Source organism: Aegilops tauschii, chromosome 7 (genome assembly GCF_002575655.3).
Source record: "Aegilops tauschii subsp. strangulata cultivar AL8/78 chromosome 7, Aet v6.0, whole genome shotgun sequence".
Lineage (NCBI taxonomy): Eukaryota > Viridiplantae > Streptophyta > Magnoliopsida > Poales > Poaceae > Aegilops > Aegilops tauschii.
Genome location: NC_053041.3, coordinates 540816992 through 540831686, shown reverse-complemented (window position 1 = coordinate 540831686; position 14695 = coordinate 540816992). Strand labels below are relative to the sequence as shown.

At 50.1% G+C, this 14695-nt stretch overlaps 1 protein-coding gene across 1 annotated transcript; it reads left to right on the top strand.

Annotated features, from left to right (window-relative positions):
• Positions 1–481: 481 nt before the first annotated feature.
• Positions 482–1954, top strand: LOC109732517 (disease resistance protein RGA2-like). The gene has a single exon (XM_073504361.1). The coding sequence runs from the start codon at positions 482–484 to the stop codon at positions 1952–1954; it is 1473 nt and encodes a 490-aa protein (XP_073360462.1).
• Positions 1955–14695: the final 12741 nt, after the last annotated feature.

The window sequence follows — 14695 nt, the reverse complement described above, 5'->3', positions numbered from 1 at the left end:
GTAAGAAAAAAAAACAAAATATTGAAAATTGCCATGGTTAGGTTTTGCCACGTTGGATTGAATCGACATGCTATATTTTCCCCCCAAAATGGATCCTAAGTGAACCAGTTACTATTGTTACCTCGTAGTTCCCACAAAGGATGCATTTGAAAAAAAACTTCAGGATCCGTGTGCGGGAAAAGATGTGCAAGAGACCGTTCACTTAGTAAAATCTAATACTTTCTAGATACATTCATTTGAACGACAAATAATATGAATCGAAGAGAGTATCAAATTGTTAGAGTTTTGACAATTATATATGTCTTGAGAGAGTTTTTTTTTTTGCGGGTAGTGTCTCGAGAGTTGTTGAGAATCCCCAAGTCATCGTTTGTTAACCGTCGAGCTGATCTACGTCATGAGATAACGAGTGGTGTTCACAGATTTACGGGAGGCAAACCACCACACTGACATTCATTCACGTTGTTTGCACCGTAAAACGGGAATGGACTTCGCCAAGGAAGTTGTCGTTCAGGCGGCGCTGTCCGAGATCCTTGGCCGCATCTTCTCCTCCCTGCTAGACGGCCTCCGCCTGCCGACCGACGGTGGCGCCAGGGACGCGCACCGCCGGCGGCTGGAGCGGCTGCTCGGCAGCATCGGCAGCATGGTCGAGGAGGCGGAGGGGCGGCACATCAACAACCACCAGCTGCTCGGCCACCTCAAGGTCCTCACCGAGGGCATGTACCGCGCCCGCTTCGCCCTCGAGGCGGCCGACCTCGACGACGCCCATGACGCCGACGCCACGGACGACGACGGCGATCGGCGCCGCCCGCTCGCGCTGCTCTCCCCGTTCAACAGGGCGAAGCGTTCCCGCATCACGAGCCTGATCTGGGGAGCTGGCGCTGGCGCTGGCGCCGGGGACCACGACGGTGGGTCGATGAAGAGGTTGGCGGCCGCCAGCGAAGAGCTGGAGGAGCTGACGCGCGACTGCACGAGGGAGTTCGTGCTGCTCGTCCAGGGGTACCCCCGCAAAGTGCACCGGGCGGTGCGGACGACGCTGTACATGGACCGCTGCGTGTTCGGGCGGCACGTCGAGACGGAGCGCATCGTCGACTTCCTCCTGCAGCAGCATGGCGGATACCTGAGCGCGCTCGCCGTCGTCGGCGCCAAGAAGGTCGGGAAGACCACGGTCGTCAAGCACGCCTGTGACGACGAGCGCGTGCGGGGCCACTTTGCGCGCGTCGAGTGGTTCGAGACGCCAGAAGTCGTGAAGGCGGGAGGCCAGGCGGGGCAGACCGCGTGGGAGAGCGACGGGCCGGAGTACCTCGCGGGCGTGCGCCGCATCATCGGCGAGCCGCGGGAAGGCCGATCGCTCCTCGTGTTTGACGACGCCTGGCCGGTCGACGCGTCGGCCTGGCGCGAGCTCGCGTCGTCGACCACCACGGGCGCGGGCGACTGCAAACTCATCTTCACGTGCCGCGACGCCGACCTCGCCCGGGACATGAGCACGGCGGCGGAGCCGGTGGTGCTGGGCAAGGCCCCGATGGAGGAGTACTGGTACTACTTCAAGGCTTTCGCGTTCGGCGGCGGTGCGGATCCCAGGGACAACCCGCGGGCCGCGGCGGTCGGCCGGCAGATCTGCGAGCGGCTCGACCGCACGTACCTCGACGCCAGGGTGCTGGGTGGGCTGCTCGGGGCCAACCTCGGCGACACCCCGTTCTGGCGCCGCATGCTGGCGGCCCTCGCGCGGTGCGAGCGGCGGCCGCTGCACGTCGGCGTCCTGCTCGAGCTCCTGCCCGTGAACGGTAGGCGACTGCAGTCGTACGGCTACTGCCGGAGCCCGCCGAATGTCACCGTGCAGGACGTGCTCGGCGGGAGGGCCAGCGGCGGCTCCGATGAGGATGGCTCGATGACCGTCCATCTCTGCAGGGAGACGCTGTACATGGATCACTGGTACAGCATCACTTTCAAGTACTAGGTCGCCTCCCGGCCGTGTCGGGACAGCTTAATTTCGTTGCAATAAATAGTCACAATAGCTAAATGTAAGTTGCCGTATTTAGAATTTGGGTCAGTTGATTTCGCGTGAAGAAAGAAACAATTGAAGGGAAGGAAAGAGCTCGCGGGATGGAAGGAAGGAGCTCGCCATATCTTAGGTTGTGGGGGTGGTGAGCTCGCCGGAGAATGCTAGCCTATTATCTATCTTAGCGGTGTGTGGGGTGATGAAAATTCGCCGGAAAAAAACTGGTCATTGTAGGGGCTAGAGGGATGGCCGGGCGGCGGCAGCATAGCGGTAGGAGGCGACCATATGAAAAAGCAGAGCAAGGGTGTATGTAACCCGAATATTGTTGGGAATGTAGTATGTACTTTTTTGGCATGGTAATACATGTCTCAGTTATATCAAAAGATCATGGTATAAGTTGTGTATATACCGATCTGTCAAAACTGAAATAATCCTCTGAACGTGACACCGACCTTCGTCACCAGCCTCTGACACCACCACAATAGTCATCAGAGAAAAAAAATGACGGATCACATTCACACCCGAGCTCGACACGGCTCCAATGCTGATATGCAGCTTTGCGGACATCCAAGATGACTCGCCAAAGACGAAACCATTACCGTTGAATGAATCAGACCGTGGCAACACCCCAGACATGCCATCAAACTCCAGATCTGGCACCCCCACACGACTAAGACGTCGAAGAAGAAAACCATATCTGCCATCCACGGACCACGAACCCAGGACACGATCCACCATCTTCTAGATACAATCGATGCAGACCACAATCTGCATCCGCTTGTGGATTACCTCTCAAGCTCCGCGCCGGCGCTTGAGCAAAAACCGTCACAATGGCGGAGCCTGAGGACACAGGTCCCCCATGAGGATACCGCCGCCGCAACTCCATCCTTACTTGAACTAGTACAATGCCCGTGCGTTGCCACGGGCCTTTTAATTTTTTTAATTGCATACATAAGCATAATGCACTTCCAATTTCACATGTATAGAAAGAAATTTACACTAACAATCGAACCTGAGAAACGGTTAGGGTTTGGAGAGGAACCTAGAGGGAGGAGGCCGGAGAGTCTTGGAGGTCATCAACATGCGGGTATTATGCGATGGTGGAATTGCTGGTGTCGCGGCGACAAGCGACCTTTCCCCATCGCAGATCCGTCATCACCACCGCTGGCCTCCTCCGACTGATTTGCGCTGCCAACATCGCATCAGGTCGTGATACTGAGGAAAATGGGAGATGGCGGTCGGGTGTGGGTATGGGTCTTGGGATACAAAGCAGCCCTCCCAACTGTTATTGTGGTTTTGTGCTTCACAAATCAATTCATAATGTCCGTGCGTTGCCACGGGCACTTTAAAAATATTCCTCGTTCATCATGATCATGTTTTACTAAAAAAAAGATGATATTCCTCGTTGCAAGTAATGTCGTTAAATTTCTCGATCCATTAAACCATGGGTAAGCGCAAAAGTAAATGAATCTGAGTTGAGTGGAATAAGGAAGGATTAAATGAATGAACAAAGGAAAGGATAAAATGGATGAACAAACCAACCGTACCCACGTTGTTTATCAGTTCTTCTCCATCAGAAAATGGAACCCATATGTTGTTGCTGCAGCATTGCATTGCTCCACGGAATCCATCAGCCTCCTCGCTAGCGCTAAGGAACCCCATTTGGCCATTTCTTCCGCCGCCGGCCTCAACATCGCCCCTGGCATGTCTCAGCTAACTCTGCCACGATGTCATGTCCTCCATGTTTCACTTCATTCCACATTACTCCCCGTGTAACATAAGTACTATTCAAACATGCATACCAGTCGTTAGATCGAGCACATCCAAACGGTTGCGATCCACCCTTTTTCACCCTTGCCTCCTATCGCGAGACGTCTCCTGCACTGCGTTAACAACGCTCCTCTCGCGCACGCGCACACGCACGCACGCACACGCACACGCGCGCGCGCGCGCACACACACACACACACACACACACACTTCTTCTCCGGCGCCGACAACCGACCCAACACCCGGAACCATCAGGCCTCCACCTCGTCTCTGCTTGTCACGTTGTGGTCAGCCACTTCATCGCCTGCTCCAGCTCGTTCTTGATGATCCCTCATCAAGATGTCGGGGCCAACCGTGGCCTTCCCGTGTCAAGCTCGGTACTCTACCCCTCATCTATTTATCTCTAGAAATTGACTTGCTCTACAATTGGTTTCAAGCAACTACCAAATAGCAAACGTGCTTTCATTTTCCTCATCCATTTGCATATTGCAAGAAGACAGTAGCTTTCCTCATGTCTTCCTTTCTCTCTACATGACCAAACTCCAATATACAACACATGCAGACATGCTACACCTCGGTTACTATGCTAGACATGTATATTGTATGCTATTTATTTTTCGTACTTTCTTATTTCTTTTGTAAAAAGTATATCTGAGGCACCATTAGAACACAGTATAAAATCCAATATATTAAATATGATCAAATCCACTAAATAATGCCAGTAAAGTATATACAAATTTGCACTTCCATTACACTGAACGAAAAATATACATACATCAGCATTCGCTACTCCTTTCAGACAAGATCACTTGTCCGTCTTTCAACGGACAATCTTTGACTCCTCTAGTGACCGGGGAGCTGCTGGAGATCGCTCCTCAACTGGCCTAGCTGTTTGTTCATCTAAAAAATATAGCTTTTCATTAATTTTAGTCTTGCAGAGTTGCAGTCAAGCAAGTATTTGGTCTCTGTATTTCCTTGTTTTTTCTCAGTTCCTTGTTTTCTAATTGTCCGATGTATTTTCTTGTAGAGTCAGGCTTATTCTACACTAATTTCAGAACATCCGCGAGTTACCTGCCACCGTGGTAGCTCCTCCTCCCTTTTGCCGCTCCATGTGCTAGCCTTGAAAATGTGAATTTATATTGTGTCCTTGCATTGTTATGTATGTAGTTCTGATCAATCATACAAATACCTAAAAGCAAAGAAGAAAACTAAAGTAGAATTGCTGGGAAACTGTCAAAAAATCACATACTCCTAGATAAACCATCAGAATATGTGTACCCCATTATGTCTCAAATCATCAGAATATAGTGATAGGCGATGTATTGGGTGATAAAAGACGGTAGCAATAACTAATAATCCTTACTGGTTAAAGAAAACAAATTGGTCATCTTAAACTATGAATAATCCTTACTGGTTAAAGATAATGGACGCAAGAAGATACTAAGGATAAGAATTGTCCCTCCTTTCAATCTCCATCTTTAACAAAGAGGATCACCCAAAATGAATAGGATATACTTTTAACAAAAATCTAAAAAAAAGGATATGCTCTAGAATATGTTACCATTAAAGTAGATGTTAATTGCAAGCACAACTTTGAGATCAATGCTACACTTTTGTCATGCATCAGGGTAACATCTGGCGCAACTTGTGGAGGATAACATGTGCTCATTGTCCGTGTGCATCCAGATCTCCAAGTATTAGCACAATAAATTGTTTAGTTGTAACACACTCTAGCCATGCCAGAAATAGGATTAGCGGAATGCTCTCCGCGGTAAATTATTACCCACAACATATTGTTTCACCTATTTTGAACAAATGGATTGGATCTCTTATTAAGTATTTTTGAAGCTTTCATTTTAGGATACTATAGAAACTTGGCCCTCTCACATCTAGAGATGAACCTATTTCTGATAATGTTTATCCCAGCCATGTATATGTAAACACTGATTGAGATTTACTCAATAGGATAGCTAAAACCTTACAGTAGTGATTTTTTAAATGTTTGAGAAGTAATCCAGACCAAAAGAACAAGTTAAGTGAGTGAAAGAGTCAACTTGCCTTTAACAAAATTTCGTCAAATGCCAAACAAGTTTCCTCCCTGAATTTTTAATGAAGCTTCTGGGTCTTTTGGTTCCTCCATATCTCCCTGCAATGAACATATCCCACTCGAAAAATTAGATGTATAAAAAATTAAAATGACAACAATTACTATTTAATACTGAATAATCAGGCTACTGGAACATACATTGTAATAGCTTATATACATTTGTTTAGCACCATAAGAACATCCTAAATTGGGATAAAGCCAGCCAAAGTGCACGATCAATATACAATCAGCCTTCTGAACAATAACTGTCAGCAGCCTAGCAATACTAATGAAACGACATAAGGCAAATTCAGTTACTTCAGAATGGTAGAACCTGGCCAATAGTTGGCCGTATGAAGAAAAAATAAAGATGAAGATGTTTATGTGAAGAAGAACTGAAGACATATCATCTCCTGCTGCACAACCAGCTACTGGGTAGTGCTCTCTTTTCTAAGCTTTATTATCACAGGTGAATCAATTGGGTGCTATAGTGCAAAAATTCTTTTATGCCTACAAGCTTGAGGTCCCATCCCTGATGACATTCAAATCCACTTGTTTCTTCTTCTATCCCATGGTTGTTGTGCATCCTAAGTGTCGTGCCACGTGGGTTGGTGCGCTGCCAAGTGAACTGGAGGACTTGCACCACACTGGCACAACCCTTGTCTTCACACCGACCAACGAAAGTGGTCGTTTGGGAGGCCAGCGTGCAAGGTGATGCTAGCACTGCAAGAAATCAAGAAATGCCATAGTTAAAAGAAATTTGTGAGTGGATCCTTAGTTCTGCAGAAGTAATGGTTCAGCATGTCAGCATTTCACCTTTCGGGTTCTGAATTTGGATAAGTACGTCATCCTTTTAAATGTTGGCCTCTTCAATACAAGGAATGGTGTTGACTCCTACTCTTTTCAAAGTGCTTTGAAGTCTCTTGTCATTGGTGGTTGTGGTCTTGTGCACTGCCTTCTTCTTCCTGTCATCAGCGGAAGGAAAACTAAGTATAACAAGCGGAGAAAGGTTTCATGTTTTTGTACTCTAAGCTGATATGTGCACTCTAAATGGCATTCACTGAAAAATCAATTTTAGAAATGTGACAATAGCATGCTTGGATGATAATCAGTATGCGTAGCTAGCACGCTTCAAATTTGACATTTCTACACAGGAAATCGGCAATGGTTCACAAGGCCCACACATTATTGATTCTGAGGTAACATTTTAGGTCTGAAACAAACTATTTACACATGTAAAATGGATACCTGTAGAATAGATAATGTGCTGAAAGCGGGAAACGCTACTGCTTGTAGCAAAACCAATGACACTGAAAGCTGAATAAAACTGTTGCTTATTGATGATTTGGTGCGGCATACAAGAGTATATAAGAGGGTACAAACCGACTTGGGGTAGGGGTACAAAACTGACTTGGACTAGAAGTCGTATACCATAAGGACTACTCTAACATCCCCCCGCAGTATCAACGGCAGGCTCGACGACGTTGAGACTGAAACAGAGTAGGCAGTGCCTTGGTGAAAATGTCAGCAAACTGAGCCGTAGAGGGAACATGAAGCACCCGAACCTGACCAAGAGCAACCTTTTCACGAACAAAATGAATATCAATCTCAATATGCTTTGTGCGTCGGTGTTGAACTGGATTGCTGGTCATGTAGACTGCTGATATGTTGTCACAGTAGACAATAGTGGCCTGCTCAATAGGCCTGTGTAGCCGGAGAGTAACTGCCGAATCCAGATTGTATCTGCAACGGCATGTGCCACAGCGCGATACTCAGCCTCGGCCGACGAACGTGAGACTGTAACCTGTCTTTTCGAAGACCAAGAAATCAAATTGTTACCAAGAAAAACACAAAAAACGGAAGTGGACCTTCGAGTGTCAGGACAACCAGCCCAGTCTGCATCAGAGTATGCGGTAAGCGAGTTTGGAGAAGAATTATTGAGGTGGAGACCATGATTGAGAGTTCCTTTTAAATACCGAAGAATGCGTTTAACATGATTATAGTGAGGAACCCGGGGATCATGCATATAGAGACATGCTTGTTGAACAGCAAAAGAGATTTCAGGACGAGTAATGGTGAGATATTGGAGAGCACCTGTTAGGCTACGATAGAGAGTAGGATCGGAAAAGGGTTCACCGGTAGCCGAAAGTTTAAAACTAGTATCGACAGGAGTGCGAGATGATTGACAGTCAAGCATACCAGCACGATTAAGAAGATCAAGAATATACTGGCGTTGGGAAAGAAAAAGGCTGGAGGAATCTCGAACAACAGCAATGCCTAAGAAATGATGAAGGAGTCCTAGTTCAGTCATAGAAAATTCAGATCTAAGAAGAGAGACAATATGATCTAAGAACTTTTGAGAGGAGGCGGTAAGAATGATATCATCTACATAGAGAAGTAAATAGGCAGTGTCAGAAGTTTGATGATACACAAAAAGAGAGGTGTCGGAGAGAGATGGAGTGAAGCCTATTGTTTGAATGAAGGAGGAGAAGCGTTGAAACCAAGCTCGTGGGGCCTATTTAAGACCGTAGAGAGATTTCTGAAGAAGACATACATGAGTTGGAAAGGATGGATTTTCAAAACCCAGAGGTTGCTGGCAGTAGACAGTTTCTTGAAGGGAACCATGGAGGAAAGCATTTTTAACATCAAGTTGGTGAATGGGCCATGAAGAGGAGACAACAACACTAAGAACGGTGCGAATGGTACTAGGTTTAACAACAGGAGAGAAGGTTTCTTCGTAATCAATTCCTTGTTGCTGAGAAAAGCCACGACAAACCCACCTGGCTTTATATCGTGAGAGGCTCCCATCGGAGTGGAACTTTTGGCGAAAAATCCATTTGCCAGAAACAATATTTGTATTGGGAGGACGAGGAACAAGTTGCCAGGTGTTGTTTTGAAGTAAAGCATTATATTCTTCTTGCATGGCAGCGGCCCAATTGGGATCAAGTAGAGCAGTTTTGTAATTCTTTGGAAGAGAAGTGAGAGATACGGAGGTATGAATGTTTAGGCGGTCTTGGGGTTGATGAAATCCTGATTTGGCCCTAGTACGCATGCGATGATCATTAATCGGGGCTGCTGTAGGAATAGCACGAGGGGGTAAGGTGGGTACTGGTGAGTCCGGCGCAGCGGAAGAGTCGGACGAAGGAGTAGGGCTGGGTGGTGGAGTGGGAGCAGGGCTGGGTGGTGGAGTGGGAGTAGGGGCCGGGGGTGTTGGGGAGGGAGCAGGGGCCGGGGGTGTTGGGGACGTCTCGGGTGGGGTGAGTGTATGGTTGGGATTGGCTATGGTGGGTGTTAATGGTGGTGGTGATAAGTTGTGTTCCGCAGGTAGGGGAGTATATAGTTGGAAAGGACGGGGAGAGGGGGTGTTTGCGGAGCTAGGGGTGTTGGATGGTGTAGTCGTGTGTTGTGAGAAAGGAAAAATGTGCTCAGCAAACGTGACATGACGAGAGACATGAACGTGTCCGGTGTGAAGGTCGAGACAGCGATAGCCTTTGTGCTCGTCAGAGAAGCCGAGAAAAGCACATGGGATAGAGCGTGGTGAAAATTTATTTGCAGAAGTGGCGTAGGCATTGGGAAAACAGAGACAGCCGAAAACACGAACCGCGGAGTAGTCGGGGTGGGAAAGAAAGAGGGAATAATAGGGAGTAGTGTTGGGTTTAGTTTTAGAAGGTCGAATATTTAGAAGGAAGGTGGCCATGTGTAGGGCTTCAGCCCAAAACTTGGGAGGCATAGATGATTGAATGAGGAGAGTGCGAACTATATCATTGAGGGTGCAAAGAGAGCGTTCTGCTTTACCATTTTGAGGGGATGTGTAGGGACATGAGAACCTAAGCAGGATGCCATGTTGTAAGAAGAAAGTACGATTTTTAATGTTATCAAACTCGCGACCATTGTCACATTGGATAAAGCGAATTGGGAGGAAGAAGTGAACAGACACATAGCGTTGAAAATTAAGGAAAAGAAAATGGACCTCGGATTTGTTGCGTAGAGGAAAAGTCCAGACAAAGTGGGTGAAATCATCTAGGATAACAAGGTAGTATTTAAAAGCCGAAACACTTGCAATGGGAGAGGTCCATAAATCACAATGTATTAATTCAAAGGGATAAGTGCTACAAGAACTAGAGGAACTAAAGGGAAGACGCACATGTTTGCCTAATTGACAAGACTCGCAAAACACAGAATTATGAGAGTCCCTATTACATGGTATGGTAAATTCACTAAGCATAGAAGCTAAGACGGCGGGGTTGGGATGGCCCAAGTGACGATGCCAGAGATCGACGGAGGCCAGCATGGATGTTGGAGGGGTGGCGGCAGGAACTCCATTAAGAGAATAAAGATCACCGGAGCTATTGAAGCGAGCGATCTCGGCCTTGGTCAGGTAATCCTTCACAGATAAACCAAAAGGGTCAAATTCAGCCGAAACTAGATTGTCGCAAGTAAATTGGCGAACAGAGATAAGATTTTTAATGAGGGCAGGTGCAACTAGAACATCGCGAAGTAAAAGAGGTTTGGTGGAAGAGGGAAGTTGAGCCTGACCAACACAATATATAGGAATAGATGATCCATCTCCAAGGATAATGGAAGGGAAAGGAGATTTAGTGCAAGAAGATAACCAATTACTAGATGCAGACATATGACTAGAGGCCCCTGAATCAAAGATCCAATCCGTACCTGAGTTTCCTTGTGCAGCAAAGTTATTCATGGCCTGGAGAAAGGCAGCTTGATCCCAGCTCGGCGTCGCAGGTGAGGGTGGCGTCGGAAGCAGTGCCGGCGGATACGATGGTGAAGGCAGTAGGGCCGGCTGGGGAGTGTAGTAGGCATTGGCCGGCTGTGGTGGGGGTGGTGTCGGGAGCAGGGCCGGCTGAGGTGTGTAGTAGGCGCCGCCGTCGGTGGTGTAATGACCATAAGGAGCATACGTCGGGGCGGCGTGATAGGCATTGGCCGGCTGTCGGGGGTTGAGAACCCCAGGAGCACCAGTAGGCGGCCGAAGGCCGGGTTGCCAGGCACCTGAGTATGCCGGCGGAGCACCGAGGGTGGACGGAGCGGACCAGGGCATGGGCCATGCTTGAACAAGCCCCATCCAAGGATCATGAGGAGGCCGCCATGCAACCGCAGATGGAGCACTGGTGGGTGGTGCAGGACTCGGTGCTGGTGATGTCGTAGCCGGAACCGAACGAGTCGACGGCGGCCTGTAGATAGGGTTTTTGCCGCGGTAGTTCGGACTAGGACGCGAGCCTGGGGGCGGTTGAACAGATGACGATGCGGACGACCCGACGGCAGGAGCCGGCCTGGAAGGCGGCGCTGGTGTAGACGACAGAGGAGGACGAGCCGCAGCATGAAAGACCTTGGGGCGAGAGTCCTTGCGAGCTTGTGTTTCCGCCGCAAGTTGTAGCAAGGAACGAACTTCAGCGAAGGTAGGAGGGGGTCGTATCATCGGTATGAACGAGGCTTGCTTGTCAAAGTCTTCGCTGAGGCCGATGACGACGATATTGATTAGCTGTGAGTCGCTAACTGTATCGCCGAGTTCGCGGAGCTCATCACCAATGGTTTGAACGTGCTGGCAGAACAGGTTCACCGGGGCGTCTCCTTGCACCATATTGCGAAGCTCGGTGTGGAGATCGTTTTTCCGAGCGTCGGTGTTGCTTTGGAAGAGCTGACGGAGGGAGTGCCAGATGTTGGCAGCGGTGGCGCCGTCGTGATCGAGCATGTTGAAGATCTCGGTGGTGATGCGGGTGTAGAACCACTGGACGATCGCGAGATCGTCTTTCAACCATTGCGGATCGTCGGGGCGGGAAAGACAGTTGGCGGCGACATGCGAGCGCAGGTTGCAGCGGCCGAGGTGGAGATCGAAGAGATGTCTCCAATGGTAGTAGTTGTGGGCGGCGAGATCAAGAACTATGGGGATGTAGGGGCTGATGTCGGAGATTGTGTCAGCAAGAGATATTGGTGCGACGAGGATGGGTGCAGGGTAGTTTTGTGGAGCTATGGTGAGGGCCGAGAGAGAAGCGGCCGCGGCGTTGGCAGCCTTGGCGATGAGTGCGGCCCGGCGCTCGAAGTAGCTGGGCGGCGGCGGCGGTGGCGTTGGCGGAGCCATACCCTAAACCCTGGGACCGGTATCTGATACCATGAAAGCTGAATAAAACTGTTGCTTATTGATGATTTGGTGCGGCATACAAGAGTATATAAGAGGGTACAAACCGACTTGGGGTAGGGATACAAAACTGACTTGGACTAGAAGTCGTATATCATAATGACTACTCTAACAGACACTACCTATTGATGATAGTAGCAAGGTTAACACAAAAAGCACATTTAAACACTGCCCTTGCCTTCGGCGCAGGGCATCGGCCATCTTCTTCAGCTTGTCAACATTCATCTACACACGACACACAGGAGTTCTTGCATTAATAATGGGACATGGGAGAAAAAAGGGAGCAAACTGTTAGGTGCTAGAAGCAGGGCAGACGAAGTGGCAGCACCCAGTCACTGAGCATTAAGAGTCAACGTTCTGAAAATAGTTAGGTGATAGTCTTCTATTCACTATACTGGCACCCGCTCCCCGCTCACGTTAGGGTTTCCCCCGCCGCCGCCGCCGCCGCCCTCCCCTGCTCCCGCCGCCCCCGGCCGCCGGCGGGCGCGCCCCGGCTCCCCCTCCCCCTCCCCTCCTCCCCCGTACCCCCCGCGTCGCCTCCCCGAGCGAGGCGACCGGGGGCTCCCCTTCCCTCCCCCTCCCAGCGGTCCCCCTCCTCTAATCCCCTCCCGCCGTCGCCGGCATAGGCCTCCGGGCCTGGCTCGCGTGATGCTGGCGGCGGCGGCCCCGTTCTTTTCCTCCCCGCGCGGCGCTGTGGCTCGGGCGATGGCGCCGGCGGCGGTGCACCCAGGCCGGCGTCGGATCCGGTGGCGGCTCGTCTTCGCAGGCCGCGCAGCTCCGGGTGGCGAGGTGGCGGTGGCGTGGCTGCTTGGCTGCGGGGCGGCGCGATGGCCGGCGGAGGAGCCCTTCCGGCCCAGATCTGGGCCCTTTTGGGCCCCATCTGGGTCTGGGTGGGCCTGGCGTGTGCTTTTCGGCGTCATCTCCGGCGGACGGAGGTGTGGCTTGGGCTGGGGTGGCGGAGACGACGGCGCGTGTACTGCAGCGCAGCGACGGGAGCTTCACGAGCCCGCTCCGGGCTCGGCCGGGCAGGGGTGCCTGGTTTGCTCCTGAGCTACGTCCGGTCGGTCACCGCCGAGGGTGGTGGAGGTTGTCCCCTCCCACGTGGCCGCTGACCCTGCTGCTCCTCGTTTCCGGTTGGTTCCTCTTGATCCTGCTGGTCTCGCTTCGCTTGTCACGGTGAGACGGCGTTGGTGACTGCGAGTCCGTGGTGGCGCATATTGGCGGACGACAAGTATGGTGGAGCGCGATGGATCGTCTGGGGTCGTGGTTGGTTGGAGGTTGGGAGAAATCCTTGTCGGCTTGTTCGGCACCGACGCGGTGACGCCTGTGGGCACGGCCGTGCCTTCCTGAAGGGCGTCGGATATCCCCCTTCCCTCCCACGGCCCTTCGCATACCGGGGGAAACCCTAGGCCATGTCCGGTAGCAGCGTCGTTGTCGTCGCGTTCCTTCTTGAAGGTGTTGCTTGGTATGCGGCGTTTCGTGGTGCTAGGAGCGTGGTGGAATTCTCCGGCGGGCGCAGCGGTTGCGAGCCGTCTTCGTTTCCGTTGATCCGCCATTGTCGGCATTTTCTTCCTTTTGTATTTTCTCTTTCTTTTCTTTTGGGCGTGCCTGTGCTGCTTCCGCCCCAGCACCTATCGTTGGTTGTATCGATGTTGTTGCTTTGTAATACAAAGCGGGGGAAACCCTTTTTCGGTAAAATAGTTAGGTGCTAGAAGCAGGGCAGACGACATGGCAGCATCTAGAATGTTGAACAATGAAAAAAAAGGTGTTGGGTGTACTTGATGGACCATCTGTACAAGGTTGTCATAGCCGTCTGTGCCAAAATATTTCAGAAATGAGGTTGAGCTATCACCATGGAGTATAACCAATGATGAATTTTTCGTAGAAAGCGGGAAACTCTACTGCTTGTCGCAAAACCAATGACACTACCTATGGATGATAGTAGCGAGGTTAACACAGAAAGCACATTTAAACACTGCCCTTGCCTTCGGCGCAGGGCATCGGCCATCTTCTTCAGCTTGTCAACATTCATCTACACGACACACGGGAGTTCTTGCGTTAATAACGGGGCAGGGAGAAAAAAAGGGAGCAAACTGTTAGGTGCTAGAAGAAGTGGCAGCATCCAGTCACTGAGCATTAAGAGTCAATGTTCTGAAAATAGTTAGGTGCTAGAAGCAGGGCAGACGACATGGCAGCATCTAGTTATGTTTCAAATCATTTCAATTCGTGGTTGGTTTCTTGTGGAAAATCTTACCAGTTATGTTTCTTTCTGGTGGTGGCACGCTGTTGCAGCTTTCGTGTTCGGTGAGCAGCGGCGCCTCCAACCGATGGCCCCAGAGTCGAAGGCTCGGTGGACAAAGGAGATCGACTGGCTTCTCTCTGTCACCGATTTCATCGTCGAGTTCGTTCCTTCATGCCAGGTGGCCGAGGATGGCAGCACCATGGAGGTCAGAAACGAATCACCTACCCTTATTTTCATCACGCATGGTTGGTTATGTTGCTTTGGAGGTCCTACAAAGAAAAATAAATTTGTTATTATAATGAAGGTGATGACTATTTCCGTTGCGTGAGTTCATAGTGTTACCTTCATCACTGCCCCCTTAACCCTAACCAAGATAAAGATGTTAAATTAGATCAAAGTGGAACAAACACATTTCACCATGCCCATAGCAACCAATTTTCCAAACTCTTCA